The sequence below is a fragment of the Eubalaena glacialis genome, chromosome 3 (genome assembly GCF_028564815.1).
Source record: "Eubalaena glacialis isolate mEubGla1 chromosome 3, mEubGla1.1.hap2.+ XY, whole genome shotgun sequence".
Taxonomy (NCBI): Eukaryota; Metazoa; Chordata; class Mammalia; order Artiodactyla; family Balaenidae; genus Eubalaena; species Eubalaena glacialis.
Window position 1 is genome coordinate 93,059,944 of NC_083718.1, and position 18,518 is coordinate 93,078,461.

The window sequence follows — 18,518 nt, forward strand, 5'->3', positions numbered from 1 at the left end:
TAAATGACCCCCAGTCTTGACCCTCTTCTGGCTCAGCCTAAGAGGAGGCCTTGAGGAACACTGGTCAGACTTCCCTGCCTGACTCCAAAAAGTTCTTTAATCCTTTAGTGGTGGTGGTGGTGGTGATGCTGGTGATGGTAGTAATGGTGATGGTGGTACTGATAGTGGGGGTGTGGTAATGGTGATGGTAAAATGGTGGAAGTGGTGATGCTGGTGGTGGTGATGGGTGATGATTGATAGGATGGAGGAGGCGGTGGTGGTCATGGCGATGCAGGCAGCCAAGGTGGTGGAAATGACAGGCATGGTGGTGGAGATAGTGGTGGTGGTGGTGACGGTTGAAGATAATGCTGCCATGCTGTATGGATCTGAATAAGAGACTTGTATAAATGCTGTGATAGATTCGAGAAGTAGGCAGAGAGCGGTGGGGCACTTAGGTACTAGGACTTCATGAGCACAAGTGCACAGAGCACCTGGTGCTGGTCTCCGCCTGTAACTACAACATGTGCATTTCGAGGTGCTTCCTCTCTTGGGGACAATGCAAGCAAAATAGAGATGCTTAGGCAGACATATACTGTTCTACTGGCTGTAAATTTGGGGGTGGGGGGGTTTGTTGAAAGGTTTTTGCTTGTTTTATGTTTTATTTTTTAATTTTTATTTTTTTTTTGGTTTTTATCCTTAAAAATGTTTCAGTCTGTATTTTGGGAATAGAGAAATCAGGTCTGCTGAAAGAAAGAAAAGTAGAAATAGTTAAAAAAATAAGCTGGGGCTGCAAGTCCTGGACACAGACGGGTGGACACAATGCAGGCAAAGAGGAGAGCCCTGCATACACAAAGTGCACCAAATCTGGTTCAGGCAGGGCTTAAAAGTCACCGAGGCTGGGCACATTCACACAGGATGGGTAGGTGCCCTGGGACAGAAAGTGAGGGCCAGAGACAGGCCCAGAGGGAGCTGGGGCAGCCAGTCAAGCACCCACCTTCCTGGGGACAAAGGGTGACACTCTAGACCAGATATGGTGGGATGAGCCCCTGGAAGGCCTTGGAAGGGCAGCTCTGTTTCACAGACAGAGGCCTGGTGCCAGGAACTCGGCTGATTCACAAAGAAAGGAGTGAAATGCTAACAAATGGTTTTCATTATCATCGTGCAGCCTCCACCCTCATTCCCTATGTGTGTGCTCTGCTTTTTTCTTTCTTTGCTTCATCTTTTCATGGGTTGTAACTAAACAATGAGGTGATTGCCATCCCAGTGGATTGAACAACATAACCAGTGGCTGGATTGGAGCATAGCTTTCTCCGAAGAAATTCTGAACAAGAAAAATAAGCAAGCTGGAAATAAGGAGTTTGTTTTGCCCAACACCTGTGTGTTTTTTAGTGCTTGTAATGAAGTCAGAATGAGGGGCTGCTGAGAGCTAAGACACTCGGTTCCTCAGCAGTGCACCTGTCAGCCCAGCAATGGGGCATTCTCCTTCTTAAATGAAACACCACATCGCCAAAGTAAAAGGGGGGCTTACCCAGTTATCCAGGAATATAAATTGGGACCACTTGTTATTTACCACTACAGTATGAAAAAATGATTTACTTTGAATAAACTGGTGCAGCTGTGGGAAGAGTTTTCCATTCTGTTCAATAAACATTCATTAAGGGCCTAACCTCTTCGACTGCCCCATGGAGAGAAAAACACCCAAGACCTCAAAAAGTTAACGATCCAGCAGATACCTAAATCTGTTCCAAATCCCTGGATAACTGAGCATAAATTTGACCATGAAGATACCTCCGTGTTTTATTCTTCTTGTGATCCACTTTCCCTGTTAGGCAGCAATTACCCTAAGCAAAGACGCTATTAACTTGTACAGGGCCTGGCAAGTTTTAGTCATAGCTGGAGTAGCTTCCTGCCCCTGACTACGACAAGGCTGAAGAAAATGGATCATTTCAAAAACAAATGTCTCAGTTCGTTACTCAGCATCTTTGTCAGCAAATGATTGCAGATAATCATCCTGCAGCTGCCGACTGACTGTGTTCCACACTTGCTCAGACGGGGCCTCTGAGCATGTGCCTGGCCAGCCATTCCAAAATGACTGGGATATAGACAACAACTGTAACACAAACAGGATTTCTTCCTGCCAGAGACAGCCAGACCAGGGCATGGGATGGACAGGAGGCATTGCCTTCTGTTCTGCACCAAGCCTGCCAGTAACCCACTGCCTGATTATAGCTGAATGTCTTTAATGGTATTAATAAGAATAGCTAACATTTATGTAGCACCAGGTAGATGCCAGCCACTGGGCTAAATGCTTATTCTATTTAAGCCTCTCAACGACTCAAGGTAGAAGGTATAATTATTCTGACCTTTGAGAGGAGACACTGAGGCACAGAGAGGTTAAGTCACTTGCTAAAGGTCACACAGCTGATAAGCGGCGGGGCTAAAATGCAACCAGCCCCAGGCCTCAGGGCCTTGTTTGATGTGGCCATCAAGGGAAGTGCAGAGTCACTAGTGGCCTTTTCTTTACAGCTCTAACAGCCTATAATTCTGTAAAATAACAACTGAGATTCTAAAATAAATAGTTTTTATTTCTTTGAATCTTAAACGTCTAAACTTACCTCTTGAGTGGCTGAGTGCCTGGTTTCTTTCTCTGCGTGTGTCGGGGGGGCGGGGGGTGATGGAGCAGGGAAAACTGTCTGTTTTCATCTTTGGAATTTCTAATTACCCACAACGTTCTGGGTCTCTGGAGACGATGCACTCTGTGGGTCCCTTGTTAGCTCTGGAGTAAATTTTCCCAGTGCAGGGTTTTGCTTTTGTTCATGATGTCACGGTCAAATAAAGCCTAAAAGAAGAAACGCTAGAAGTTTGAGAATGTTCTGAAATATAATTGTATGAGAATCAAGTGACTTTAGGAGGACAGCAGGTTTTCATCTCCTCTGACCTTTCCTCCTGAGGTAATGAAGGAGCTAGATGAAACTCTATAAAGTGAGCTTTAAAATGCCCATCAAATAGCCCCTCATTACAGTTAACCAGCCCGCTGACATTCCGACATTCCCCATCAGGCATATACGATCTGTGTAGTAGGCGCCCACTTGGGGCTGGGATAGTTAAAGCCATACACAGGAAGTAGCTAAAGCAGCCCAAAGCCCCCTGACAAACACACACAGGGAAATAAATTCTTCATTTCCAGCTCTTATCTAGGTAATCCTCCGGTTACCTAGGATTCACATGCACTGCATGCCCGGGCAAAGCTGGGCCAAGTTATCTCTTTCATACCTTGAGTCATTTTCTGGGTGTGAAGTCAGCAGACAAGCCGGGAAATGTCAGCACGGAAGAGTGAGGGAGTTGTCACTCCGGGGGGGGTGTGGAGTAGGATGGCATCTGACGTGCCCTTGGGACTCGGTGTCCCCAGGATGCGTTTGGTGCTGGCTACCTGTGATCCATGTTTCCTTTGATGCAGGGTGGTTGGGTTGCAGCAGTTTTTTCAGTAAAATTGAAGCCCAGCTGCTCAAACAGAAATGGCCTCATCTCATGGACACTTTGAGTAAGGGTGGCCTATTGCTGGGATCTTTACATTCAAGTCCCACAGCTTGTCCCTTATCCCTCTTTAATGGAAGGATGAACTGCCTGCCTTTTAAAAGCCCTAGAACACTGTGTGTCTGTTTAGCCAGGATTTTTCCCGGGTCTTTTTCAGGGCTATGGATCTTTAGCTTGTCTTAATTTCTGAAGTTACATCTGAATTGCATTATAGACTTACGTGTTGTAATACTGCTTGACCTGTTGCTTGGAAAACATAACATACACTGAGAGGAAACGGCTAGCTCAAGAAGAGCTGAGGACATTTAATCCTATAAAGCAAATGGAATAAAGAGCTTGGATCTGAGTTAGCATTCACTGGCAATGTTTTGTTTCCATTCATGTATTCTGTCCCAGGTGGTCATCTCGGTCTACAGTGGGCTGGGGGCCTCGGTAGGCGCTGGTATCGTTGGATGTAAACTTTGATTCCAACCAACCTGAGAGTCCCCCTTTCCCCCAATACCTCTTAGTCCCAAGTATTGGAACAACAGCCAGGAAAGGCCCAATGCAGAACTGAAATGGATCTTTTTCTTGTGGTTTAAGGATCAGCCAGTTGGAACTGAGGAGATGTTTTCTTAGGGTTGCAGAAAAGTTTGAAACTATTGGATTGTTTTTGGCACTCAAATGTAGATTATAGATATATCATTAGTATTACTAAGCTGATGGGCTACACTACAAGGACTGTTATTTACTAGCATATTCTTGCAAAAATGTACTGTCCTCAACTCTATAATGGAAGGCCGCTGTGTGTTTAGATGCCTTACCTTCTACCACATTCGTGTCGTTGTAATTACCCACGTTACAAAAACCTCTCCGTGGCGTTGGCATTGCACAGCTCATGAATCCACAGCTCATGAATCCAGTCGGGTAAATACCATGCAAATTGTGGCCCGCCACACACCCCAGAAGGCCACGCACGTTCGTAGCAAATGCTCTTTGATTCTGAAGCTCGAGGTCAACACCATGATGATTTCTTCCTTGAGCTGCCTCTCTGGGAAATGCTAGGAAGAGTTTGTAATTTATCTGAGAATCTCCAAAAGAGCCACAGGACCATTTCTCTTTTAGAGAAAAGTGGCAAGGCACTTTAGAATTTTCAGCATTGAAACTTTCAAAAAGAATAGCGCTTTTGCTGAACCTTAATGTCTTCCTAAGTCCTTATTGCCAGATGCACTATTTTCCTATTGGATGTGCCAAAACCACTAAACAGTTAAAACACATCAAATGACCTCAAAATGGCCAAAACTGAATTTTCCCCCCCTCAAAAAAGCTCCTAGTCAGCAAACCCCACGGTCATATTCCATACTAGAAAACGTCTGGTTAGGCTAAAAATTAGGAAAACAGACTTTCAACGTAAAAGATTTCAAATTTTCTTTGTGTATAGGCTCAGAGAAAGAACTAACAGAGAGAGGGGAGAATTAAGGGGAACAGTTACAGCAGTGAAAACCACAGCGACAGCACCAACAGTTATTATTATGCCCTCAGCAACACGTTTGTAATTCCCAGACTTTCTAGTGAGTTTTCCCAGCCCACAGAACTCCAGCAGGTGGAACCTAGGAGGAAGGAGGCTGCAGTTCACGCCAGCTTCTCTAGCATTTTGATGTGGTGTAAACTGCTCTTGGGACTAGCCGTTGTGTCCCGGCACCTGAGAGGAATGAGTGGTCCAAGAAGTCTTTTCGGTCAAGCATCCCCCAGTTTTTGGTACTAAAAATGTCAGCAAATAATCATTGGACTTAATAATAAGCTAACCATAGCTCCAACACCAAAGAACATTTTAAGTGGCATGCCAGGAGTAAAAAGAAAACCTTCCAACTCACAAATGTCAATTATATCTAGACAATTGCCAGGGGTGGGGAGGTAGGAAGGGGAGACAGGGGCAATATACCCCCGAGAGTCTGCAAGCTATATTCTCACAACTTCTTGTTGCCTATGAGGTGACCATACCTGCACTTTATATTTTCTGAGATATATTAATTTCTTGATAATTTTTCTTAATTGCTAGCTCATCAAAGCCAGTGTCAAGTTTCCCATTCCTCCTGTACAGCTGTGATTCTCAGCCCTGGCTTTTCACTGGGGTCACCTTGGGAGCTTTACAAAACACAGTTTGTATTCTGAAATTGACCAAAAGATCATTGAGACCATATGAAAGTGAAGGGGAGGCTGAGACAAGTGTCAACAGAGAGGGCCATACAAACACACTTAACCTCAGGGGGTCTTCAGAAGACGCTTTAGCTCTAGCTGACTCAAGTCTGGTTGGTCAGGGGTTCTGGGGCGTGGTCTAGACATAATGTTGATCGTGATATGGAAAGTTATAGTCAAGCAGGCACCCCACAGCAGTAGGCTGACTCTGGGTTATCACTCTCTCTCAGCCGTGGATCCCTCACCCAAGGGAGAGGTTGCAATTGGAAGGGGACCAGAATGGGACCCTCCAAAACAGTGATTCTCAAATCTGGATGCACATAAGAATCACCTGCAGGGATTAAAACTCAGATTGCTGGGTTTCACTCAGCATTGCTAGGTCTATGGTAGAGCCTAAGAATTTGCATTTCTAACAAGTTCCAAGATATTGCCAGTACTATGGTAGACCTCACTTTGAGAAATACTGCTTTAAAGCCTGAGACCCAGGACAGGCCAGCATTGTCCTGGTCTAGAAGGGGTACACCAGATTTCAATAGCATTCTTTCGTGCCCTGTAAGAAGGAATAGAACACTGTCCTGAGATGAGCTGGGATTTATTTCCATGCTTTTATAAAAGTGTGAAAACTGTCTAAGTGATTACCGCCTGAGTTTAAGAACAGATACGCATTTGGGTTGTTTGTTCCTAATATCTTTGCATTAGAAATTGGTAATATTTAAATCGGATTTAATTTCAGAGCCCCAACCTTCACTAGCATGAGACTAAAAACAACGACAACAATATCTATGAAAATCACTTAGTGTTTCAGGATTCTGGACCGGAAATTGCTCTCTCCAGTAGTAAACTACCTGTACCTACATTGAACAAGAGAAGGCCAAAGACACAGGATCTCAAGTATAGCAATCAGGCATCTAGATGTGGTTGGCAGGGGACCCTGGCATGCAAAGGCGGCTTGGCCCAGGGGTTGCAGATATACGGCCAGGGAACCCTTTGTGGTCGGTCTAGAGCTGATCCTCCAAGAAGGCAGGTTTGCCTAGGAGTTGTGGAATCTTTGATTTAGATTGACCCTCTCTCTCCTTCTAATCAGCTGGATTGGAGGCCATCATGGCTTACAGTGGAATATATAGAATATTTTCAAAGAGAGTCACTCTTACTTCCCTGATTGTCCCAAAGATTAAAGTGTAGGCTTTTTGTGTCACATAGGAAGGTACAGTCAGCAGATAGGTCACAGCAGTGAGCTCTGCAAGCTCATAAGTACCTGCTGCTGTATAAGACCCATCACATACCTTTCTCACCCTCCCCCAAGACTCCCTCTTAAGCCATGTTGGACTTCTGGGGCTCTGTGATGCCTTTCCCTTTTTCCCTGATGCTCTCCTATTCATCCTTAAGAACCCTGCTCAAATGTTCCTTCCTCTATGAACATATGTCTCTGGCTAATCTGGCCAAATAAAACAAACTCCTCCCTCCACTATGTTTTCCATATCATGTCAGATATCTATCATACTTAACATATTGTGCTTCAAATGCTGTTCATGTGTTTGCTTTCCTTACCTCTAGCTTACTTGCTCTTGGAAGTTGAGCTATGTCTCATTCTTCTTTGCTTCCCTAGCACCTAGCACAGTGGCTGGTGCAGCGCCTCCAAGTTTAGTGTTTAATTAATGAAATAAATAAATTCCAGTGTTTGGACGGGCAGGAAAGCATTCCTTAAGCACTCAGTAAGGATGCAGGTTGGAAACACGAATGCCCATAGAATCACAGGCGATCAGAGCTGGAGGAGACCTTAGCTATCATCCCTGCTGGTTCCTCATTCTATGGAGAAGCCTCAGAGATGCTTAAAGATACTTGGCAATTACCCACAAATGAGAGCAAAATGGGCCAGGACACAGCTCTGTAGATTCCAATCTGGTGATCAGTCGGGTTTGGCCAAACACCCAGCTGAAGGGTTTGTGGACCAGATCCTCTTCCCATGAGTGATGCAACAAGACCCTAGAATACTCACCTCCTGCTGTGGGGAACCTGCTATCCTCCCTCTCCTGTGCTCAATCCAACTTTGAGGGAGCCTGAAAATGGTCTTTGCTACGGAATCTAACTTTTTTTAGGGTGTTGGAGTAAGTGTTCATCTCTAGGCTTGAACCCCAGTTGAGTATATGAAGCTTTTTCTGGTACTTCTAGAGGAAAAGTGATATTCTGAGTAAAGTGGGTCAGAAAGAGGAATAGTAACATCTCAGTCCTTAATTTCATGACTTCTAACAGCAGGAAAACCACTCAAGGCCCTTTCTACTTCCTTGTCCTCCAGCTCCTCTGTGTGATCAGGGACTTGGGGGCCATGGTGGCTTCACTGACATTTGCTTCCATAGCACAAGATGAGAGGGGGTGTTGCAGGAAGATGGGGGGTGGGGGTAGCCCCCCACTGGGAAGAGGCATGATGGGAAAAGGGGTTTGGGAGTTGAAAAGACAATCTAGACAGGAAGGATAAAGATGTCATTCTACAACATTTTTGGTGGGAGAGCTACCCCACCCTATGACAAGTTCTGCAATAGACATAACCATTCATTCATTCATTCACAAAAAATGTCACGTAACCCTCCAGCTTAAAGCCTTCCACTCCCTTCCCACTGCCCATAGGGTAAAACCATAGTTCCTCCCTACATCCTTCTACCTCTCCAACTCATTTCTTAGGTCTCTTCCCTACATGCTCAGCATCTTTGACTTGTTTCTACCCCAGAGTCTTTGCACTTGCTGTTCCTTCTGCCTGGGATGCTCTCTCCCCCATTCCTTCTCATCCTTCAGATATCAACTTGAAGGCCACTTCCTCAGAGAACTCTCCACTGAGCACCCTGTCTACAATGGCTCCTCACTACACCCTGCTATCACCCTCTATCATCATACCCTGCTTACCTGCAGGGCATGTAAAGAATCTGAAGATGTTTATTTACACAAGACTATAAACTCCACAAGAGCAGAGACTTTGTTGATCTTATTCACTGCTGGGTCCCTAGCACCTAGGATAGTACTTGGCACATAGTAGAAATACATGCTCAGGAAATGTTGAATGAATGAATGAAACACCTACATATACAAGGTTTATAGAAGTAAAAGAATAGACACCTACCATTGCTTCTAGGAACCACAACCTAAAACTGAATAGAATTTTTTTCCTCATTGCATCAGCTCCCTAGCTCCTGATTCGTAAAATGTGACTTTCCTAAAATTTGAACTCTGAGATTGGCGTCCTAGTTCTGTAACAGCTCTCTGTTATCTATCAAGTGGTCAGGTTGCCTTCTTTGCCACCATGACTTGTTCTAGATTCTCATCAAAACACCAACATGTTCTCAATTGTCAGGACTTTTTCTTCTGAGTAATTTACCTTAGTTATGCTGGTCCAGATTTGGGTCTACTGTATCTGCGGGTATAATGTACAGAATAATTCCATTTCAATCCTGGATTAGGGGCCTGCTAGAGCCGGACTCTGATGTGGGACTAGAAGCACCGACACTGCATGTAAGATCAGCCATAGACTGTGTCCAGGCAGAAACCAAGAGCTCTGGCACAAGAGTGAGAGGCAGGTGCCGCCGCAGGTCTATGCAAGTTCAGGCCCCTGGCAATTTTGGTAGCTGAGCTCTGTCTTCTTCTTTGGTCCTGATGCTGGCAAAGTCCCAACACTCAAGAAAACAGGGTTTGGGACTTCCCTGGTGGCGCAGTGGTTAAGAATCCGCCTGCCAATGCAGGGGACATGGATTCGAGCCCTGGCCTGGGAAGATCCCACATGCCGCGGAGCAACTAAGCCCGTGTGCCACGACTACTAAGCCTGCACCCTAGAGCCAGCGAGCCACAACTACTGAGCCCACGTGCCACAACTACTGAGCCCGCCTGCCTAGAGCCCGTGCTCTGCAACAAGAGAAGCCACCGCAGTAAAAAGCCTGCGCACTGCAACGAAGAGTAGCCCCTGCTCGCCACAACTAGAGAAAGCCCGCGCGCAGCAACAAAGACCCAATGCAGCCAAAATAAATTAATTAATTAATTAATTAATTAAAAAAATAAGAAAGAAAGAAAACAGGGTTTGTTGTGTTGGCACCTCCCTCCCCTCCTGCTTGGGACACAGCTACCCGTCTACTAGAGAACGTGGTGAAGAGCCGATCTAATGCCAGCTCTCTCCTCCCACAGAGTCCTGGCCCGGGGTCGTGCAGTCCAAGGGGCTGGATGGCATGCTGGACCCAAGCTCAGCTCAGCGTCTGGGCCCAATAACAGCTTTTCCGAGGGAGCAGCTTTCTGTCCTGGCCACACTGAGGTAAGCACCCAAGAGGCATCTGTCTCACCAAGGTTCCTAGTTCTAGAGCTGCCAGGACAACTGGAAATGAGCCCCAGGCTGAGGATGGGGCATCGGTGCCAGCTGTCAATCAGCAGGGACCCGGGTGGCTCCTAGTGACCCAGCACACGTGGCCCTCCTAGCTCACCTGGAGAGGATGTCGCCCATGCTCTCAGGCTGGCCCCATGGCTTCCAAGGACACGATAAGAGTCTGAGCCATGCACCTCTAAAGGAACAGAACACAGGGTCTCAAATAGACAGTGCCGGTCAGACCCTCCACACAGCTCCTGGTCTGTCTGAGCAGGAGATCTTATGAGATTGAAGGTCCCTGATCACTCTTCATGCCCTTGGCCGTGGAGTGGAGGGTGGGGAGAGCTCCAGGTCTGAAGACAGGGGTGAGTTACACTTCCACCAGGCTTCTGACTGTGGTCAAGTTATTTACTCTTACTGTGTCTCTGTTTCCTCTTCCATAAAATGGGAAGAATAAGACTCACCTGCTAGATTTGTTGTGCTGGGTAATGAGACCATTAAATTGATCGTGATGTAATTATGATCTCTCCTCATTCATTTTAAGATGTGTCTCTAAGAATTCAGACCAGTAGATTCTGCTTTCATTCCATCCTGGAGTAGACAATAAATCCACAGGTGCCTGCACCTGCTAGTGCTTTCTGGCTGCATATTTCTATCGTGGGCATTTTAAGTGCTTTTGGATCAAGTCTGCATGATGTCTAGAAACCTGATAAACAAGATATAAAACAATTAAGTGTCCAACTATTCCCTGGAATCTGGATTTATGGCTTCAGGACGGTAAAACTTACAACCTGTTGAACAGAATTTTCATTTTGATGTTGGAGGTTGAGTAAACGCAGCCCAGGGCCCATCAATTACAGTCCGTGTGCGGCCTCAGGCCTCTCGCCTCTAGAGCAGCTGAGGCCGAGCAATGCCAAGCGCCCACATGCAGAGCCTGCCACTCACTAGCTGCGTAACCCCAGGTCGCTGAGCCTCTCCAAGGCCCATTTCTCTCCTCTCTAAGGTTCAAGGATTGGACTCGATGAGTGGTTCTCAAAATGTGGTCCCCAAACCAGCAGCATCAGTATCACCTGGGAACTTGTGGGAAATGCAGATTTTCGGGCCCCAGCCCAGAACTACTGAATCAGAAACTCTGGGGGTGGGCTCGGCAGTCTGTGGTTTAACAAGCCCTCCAGGTGACTCTAATGCACTGAACCTCTGGACTTGATCAACTCTGACGTCCCTTCCAGTTCATGTTTCCCCTTAATAAATTCAGCCTGGGAGATGCTTGCAGAGGAGCTGGATTTTATTCTGTCAGTGCCTTTCTGTGCTGCAGCCTCAGGGATTTCTCCCTGGGAAGCTCACTCCACGCAGGCCCCAACACCCAACTGAGTCCCAGCCTGAAGACAGCAGCCAGTTTACATTGCAAGTGGAGGCCAAGTGTAAAACAAGAAATGATTCCTGACCCGCACTCGTAATGTGGCGAGTGAGATGGAGGAGGAGGAGGAGGCTGGATTTCCTCAGCCACGAGGATTTCCTCTCTTGTTAACGCTTAGTGACCCTGGTTCACTGATCTAATCTCTAGCCTGAGAATCACTAACAGCTCTCTCTCGACACTCCTCCCGCAAAGGCAGGAATTCTCTCTCTCCCTCTGCAATGCACCTCCAAAGGCACGGTCGCCGGGCCCCCCAGTGCCATCAGCTGTCCTGGCCACAGAGGTAGACCAGTTGCTTAGATCTGCCCAGCAGCTTCATCACCTATTCAGGTGAGGCCAGAACCTGTGTGAAATCATTCACCTGGTGCAGGAAATTTCTCTTATTACTGGAGTGTGTGCACCACTGGAAAGCCACAGAATGTACCTTCAGCCTGGGAGAGGGTGAAGAAAGCTGGGCGGACCTTGAGTAGATGGATAAAAGGCCCCTGACGGGTCCCTCAACTTTTAGTCATTTATCTTCCATTCTGGTGGGAGCAGAACAAACACAGAACATTCACACATTAAACAGAACATGTTCCATCATGTGAGCCCCTAACTGCATCTTCCCCAGCTAATCATTCCGCTCACAGGTCTCTGCTTAGTGAAGCCCCAGCGAGGACTGTCATCTCTTCAGGAGAAAGGCTTCAAAGGTTGTTTTTAAAAATAAATAAATAAAACTCCTCCCCTGGTTCACGTCAAGGAGAGAATGTTCTTTTGTAGACCGTGCTTTGTGCTTTCAATTACTAGAATAGAAATTTTTTCTTTTCTTTCTTATCCACTCATGATTTTTTAAACGAAAGACTTTTTTTTTTTTAAAGAAAAAAAATTATAGGGGCATTCTGTTATGAGTAAGTCAATTAAAAAAAAAAAAACCTTTTACTCTAAGACCCAAATGAGAGATATATTTGCAACATTTTTAAATCTCAATGCAACAATAAAACAATCTCTCCACGATGCAAATCTCCACTGTGATCAAATGCCACCAGGTACCACAGGTTATCTGGACAGTGCAATGAGGAACAGCGCATTAGACTTGAAGAACTCTGTAGTCAGTTGAGTAGAACAAGTAGAGCTCTAGGCAGAGCAGAAAATTTTATAATTGCTTAAACCCAAAGAGTGTCAGAGTTGGAAGATACCTTAAACATCACCACTCAGATGGAGAAATTAAGGGACACAGAAGGAGGAGACTTGTTCACACACTCACTGACTCTTAAGAGGTGGAGCTCCCTGCGAGGGCTAGGTCACGGGCACACGACAAAGATGGACAGGATGCATTTCTGCCTCCAGGGACTTTACCCTCTAGGTGGGAGGATAAGAGGAGAATACATTGCCATAAAAGAGCATTAAGGAAGTGCTTTTAGAGATGGAGAAGGGAGAGAATTGGTCTCTTTGGAAATAGGAAAAGCTCCCCAGTGGAGGCGGCTATTAAGGGGGATGTTAAAGCCAACAGGAAGGACTCTGACCAGCCGAGGTGGAGAGCAGAAAAGACACAGGGAGGGACAGAGGGAAGAATGCCTGGCACAAAAGAGTTTGAACCGAGGGCAACAGGGAGGAAGCACAGAGCCAGCACTGCCTCTGAGGAATTCTGTTTGCCTGGAATGCAAAATATGTGAAGGGAGTACAAGGAGAGCAGGGTCCGTCTGCCAGCCTGAGCAACCTAGTGGCATACTAGACAACCACTCACCGCTGGATCCTTTGAGCAGGGTGATGTGATCACAGCAGTTCTTTAAGAAGTTAAATGGGGCGGCCAGGGATGGTAGGCATTGGAAGAAGACAGATGAGGGTGCAGGACATCAGCTGGGAGACTGTTCTATGACCTGAACCGGGAACATAGAGGTGAGAATAGAAAGTATAGTTTCAAGAGATGCTACTAAAAAAAAAAAAAAAAAAAAAAAGAGTGGATATATCTATATGTATAACTGATTCACTTTGCTGTACACCTGAAACTAACACAACATTGTAAACCAACTATACTCCAATAAAAATTTTTTTTAAACACACACACAAAAAAGAGATGCTACTGAAGAAGACAGAAAGGGCTGGATGGAGGTCAGAGAGGAAACAGCAGAGTCCAGTCATGAGTTGAGGCTTGGAGCTGGTGAATGAAGGAATGGTGGTTCCAGTAACAGAAAAAGGAAATGCAGAGCAACATGTTTAGGAGGATGGGGAGAGATGCTCACAAGAGATAGTAGCTGTGGAACTAATTCATAAATCATCAAGTGGCCCCAAATGGGGCAGCTTCTGTTGAGTAGAGAGGAGGAAGGGGAGAATGATGATCCTAGTGAGGATTATGAGAGCAAAGGTTTTTGTTTTGGACGTCTTGCATTTAAAATGTCAGCATCCATGGGGAGTTGCCCATCCGGAAGCTGGGGATTCAGAACTGGATTTCAAAAGAGCAGTTGGACCAGAGATCCTGGCATGGGCATCAACTGCAGAGAAACTTCAGTTGACTCCTTAGAAGAGGATGAGCTCACCAAAGAGGGGACTCCAGAATGAGGTGGGAACCTCTGGTAATGGGAAATAGGGAGCAGTATGTCCCTTATTACCATCAAAACCCTACATTTTAATCTTTTTTTCATTTCCCTATCCAAATTCTAAGTGTTACTAACATGGATATAAAGGGATGAATTTCCATTTCATTTCTTCTCCCTTCATCTACCTGATGAGAGATAATGTGTACTGAGAGGCAGAAAGAAATGAAACAAGAAAAGGAGCAAAAGCAAAGGGCTTGAATTAGCTGCCAATTGACTAATCAGCTGGACACTTATCTGCAAGACCATTAGCCAGCACAACCAGTGATGGTCGAAAAGTCAGATGTGTCACTGCTTCCTCTGCATGGCTGGCTGGAGAATTGGAGCAAACACAAACAATTTTCCAAGTAACCAGAGAGAAGAGAATTTGGTGGTTTTATTCTTGGTATCTCACCAAAGAGCTGTCTATTTCCAGCTGGATAGAAGCACATTACAGAGAAGAATGCATCACTTTAAAACAGATTAGGAACGCAGCATGTGGTCACAGGCACAAAGTCCAAAAGAAACCAGGCATCATGGTGGAAAGAAGGCAGATGGTGAGGTGCTCTGGCCATACCCATTCACTCTCTCATTCATTTTCCTTATAGAGTCTGAGGACCTACTACATGCCAGGCACTGCACATGGCCCCGGTAAATTCAAACTGCACCGCTTCCAAAGTGCTCTCAGGGAGACAGACATGTAAACGATTATCCACAGCATGCGGAGAGGCAGCAGGGTTATGCACAAACCGCCATGGGAGACAAAGGGTGGAGTGACTAGTGCGCAGGTGGATGAGACAGGCTCTGCCCTCCGGGACCTTGTGGCCAGTGGGGAGACAGGCTCAAATATTAGTCTTGAGAAGAAGCCTGACAGAGGTAAACCTATGTGCTAGGAAAAGATGTGTATGGAGTGTGCTGTGAGAGTGAATTAGCAGCAATATAACTGAAGAAAAAAAAGTCCATGACCGCAGGACATTGGAATGACTCAGAATTAAATAGGTGTGTGAGCACCTATTTAATCCTAACAACAACCCTGTGAAATAGTGTTTATTGCCTGCTTTTTATCAATGAGGAAATGAGGGCTCAGGAGGATTAAGTGACTTTCCTCTGCTAACAAGTATCAGGGCTAGGAATCCAAACAAGGTTTCCTAACCCCAGATCCAGTGCAGAGTTCTTTCCACTACACTGATTTAGTAGGAGAGAACACACACAGACACACAGACACACACACACACACACACACACACTTCTGAAGTTGAGAACAGGAAGAGACGGCTTTTCGCTGGAGTGATCTGAGCACACCTCAAGGAGGAAGTGGTACCCATGCCAGGCTGGAAGAGTGGGCAGGGAGCAGAATGACCTGTGGGGAGAGAGATGGAGAGGGATCAACTTGGAAGTTTAACACCCTCTCTAGGGGATGCCGCTTACCCTACCAGGAAGATCTGGGGAAGCTTTCCAGAGGTGATGGCTGGTACCCACGTACAGGTGTGCACAGGAGCTCACCAAAAGTGAGCTCAAGAACAGAGCTAGTCTCACAGCTAGTTGGCCTGGGGGTGGCTGCTGGCGGGGAAGCAGTACAGTGCAGTGCAGAGCCCCATCTGGCACATGTTTAAGAGGGGCTGGCAGTGCCTTGTGGGGACAGATGACTTATGCCATTTGGTCTACTCTCACTTAAGATCAAATAATTTTTTAAAAGACACACTTAAGAATGAAGGAGAAAGTGGGGGAGGAAGGAAGGATGAAAGGGTAGACCGGCTTAGTAAGGGGTCATGTTTGGATTCTATTTCTGGTCCAGTTTTTGTTTGCAGCTGTAGGCCTGTTAGTTAATTTCTGTGGATCACTTTCCTTGCATATGAAAGAGAGATGCTAAATCTTAACCTAACTCACAGACTAATAAGAAACTAGAAGCGAATGCATTTGAAAAGCTGAAAAACATCACTCATGCCAAGAGAAACCATTATCAGGATCATGTTTATAGACGCGAATAGATGGCTGGTGGCTGAATAGACAGACTGGCTAAGATGGTCCCAGAGCTATGTTCACTTTTTTTGCCAAACATGGTGCTTCGTGGGTTTTCAGTCACCAGATCTCAGAGCTGACCCGGTGCTACTGTCTGAAGAGGGTGTGTTCAGTGCTGAGGCTTCAAGACAAGTCCCCAGCAGCCCTGCCCACTGCCTTCCCAGGGGAGTCAAGCCGTTGGGCAGGAGACAGCACTGGGAGAGGTGTCAGACTCACCCCCCAGCCATCCTGTTGCACACAGGTGCACACATACCGCCTGCCCATGGCTGCCTCGCTGGCAGGCAGAGAACTCAAAGAATTCCATAACCAGCACTGCCGAGTTCATACCACACCACAGGACAGAATTTCAGGGGCTCCATCCCTTCCTGGGAAAGCGCACCCTGTAGATGGGGTGCCCAGACACCCAGGTTGTCGGAGCCAGCCCTGTTTAAGCCTGTCATCCCAGTGTAACTGTTGTAGCACCGCCCTTCACTCTCAGAAGCGTCTCAGTTTGAATGGTCAGTTCCAGGGTCTCCTTGCTTTCAGCCACCAGGAGAAACCTCCTCGTCATCCTCTTGGGAGGTCAACTCCGAGGGACCCAGAAACTGCCCTTGCCCCACACCCAGTGCTCCGTGGAGTAATCCTCATTTGTGTTTCATTCCAGGTGCACAGCGTAATGTCCATGTTGTTCTACACTCTGATCACAGCTCTTTGGATCGGCGTCCAGGCAGAAGCGCACACCCAGAGCAATGTCCCAGCAGGACACGCCATCCCCCAAGCCCACTGGACTAACCTTCAGCACTCCCTTGACACAGCCCTCCGCAGAGCCCACAGCGGCCCGGCAGCGGCGATAGCCGCCAGGGTGGCAGGGCAGACCCGCAAGATCACCGTGGACCCCAAACTTTTTAAAAAGCGGCGCCTGCGTTCACCCCGCGTGCTGTTTAGCACCCAACCCCCACCTGTGGCCGCGGACGCTCAGGATCTGGACTTGGAGGCCGGCGGGGCCGCCCCCTTCAACAGGACTCACAGGAGCAAGCGGTCATCGTCCCACCCTGTCTTCCACCGGGGGGAGTTCTCGGTGTGCGACAGCGTCAGCGTGTGGGTGGGGGACAAGGCCACCGCCACGGACATCAAGGGCAAGGAGGTGATGGTGTTGGGAGAGGTGAACATCAACAACAGTGTATTCAAACAGTACTTTTTTGAGACCAAGTGCCGGGACCCCAATCCCGTCGACAGTGGATGCCGGGGCATCGACTCGAAGCACTGGAACTCATATTGTACCACAACCCACACCTTCGTCAAGGCGCTGACCATGGATGGCAAGCAGGCTGCCTGGCGGTTCATCCGGATCGACACGGCCTGCGTGTGTGTGCTCAGCAGGAAAGCTGGGAGGAGAGCCTGACCGGCGGACAGCCCTCAGCCTCTCCCTGCTCCCCCTCCACACTCTCCGACGCCCCTCCCTACCTCAACCTGTAAATTATTTTAAATTATAAGGACTGCATGGTAATTTATAGTTTATACAGTTTTAAAGAACCATTATTTATTAAATTTTTGGAAGCAGCCTGTGTGCCGGCCCTCCAGTCATTTTGCCCAGGGTGACCATCTGCAAGCCTTGGGATGGAGGCTGCAGGGAGAAAGGTACACAGCACCCCCTGGCTTTCCTTCAGACCCACCTATAACCCTCACTCTCCCATTGCACCCCCAGCCAGCCTTGCCACACTTCAGGGAAGGCTAACCGGGTTCAGATTAAATTAGCCTAAGCCGGGCGTAATTAGGAAGGGAAGTCTGCTGGATTGCAACTTTGTTCTGCATTCCAGAGCCAAAGCTACCTAATCCTTGGATTACCCACCCCACAAGCCCAGATTCCCGAGCCTTGATTGCTTCATTCCGGGAAATCTGTGGAGCCTCATCAGAAGGCAGATCCCCGCTGCCGGGCACAGGGCTGCCTCTGACCTCAGAGGGGCCCAGGCTGGGTCCTGCAGGGACTCGCCAGGTAGATAGGAGGAGACTTGCACCAAAGACCCGTAAGGCTGGCTCATTTTTTTAGGGGGAGATCTGCTGTTTGCTGAAAAGCTCCCTGGAAGAGTTGTAACGAAATAATCTCAGGAGGCCTGTCACGGTAGATCTGATTTCATGTTAAGATTGCCTTAGTTCTAATGACTGGCCCTCAGTTTATCCCCCAGTGGCTTCCTGCAGAAAGACTCCATTACCCAAGAAAACATGAAGGCCTCCAACACTCTTGTCACCCATTCACGGCCCCACAGCAACTTCCAATGGCCCCAATGTCAGCCTAGAATCAGAGGAACCAGAGGCCGGCCTGAAAAAAACTTTTTAATTCCTAATTGGGTGACTTCCACAAGTGACCAAAGGTGGATGGGGTCATGGGAACTGCAGAGAAGATGGTGTGGGGAGAAAAGACAAAGATGAGTGAGAACCAACACAAATAACCGGGAAAGGGGTGGAGGAGAGGTGGGCCAAGCCAGAAGGGAACACGACTCTCTGCTCCTCCCTGACAGAGGACACTAAACAAGAGAGA

General features: G+C 47.2%; 1 protein-coding gene across 1 annotated transcript in view; it reads left to right on the forward strand.

Moving 5' to 3' along the window:
• The window catches only part of NGF (nerve growth factor), a 50,454-nt gene extending 32,943 nt beyond the window's left edge, over nt 1-17,511 (forward strand). The window contains exons 2-3 of the mRNA XM_061186130.1: nt 9,850-9,973; nt 16,647-17,511. Coding sequence (XP_061042113.1) covers nt 16,659-17,384 — 726 coding nt within the window. The 5' untranslated portion in view covers nt 9,850-9,973; nt 16,647-16,658 and the 3' untranslated portion in view covers nt 17,385-17,511. The remainder of the gene's footprint in view (nt 1-9,849; nt 9,974-16,646) is intronic.
• Nucleotides 17,512-18,518: the final 1,007 nt, after the last annotated feature.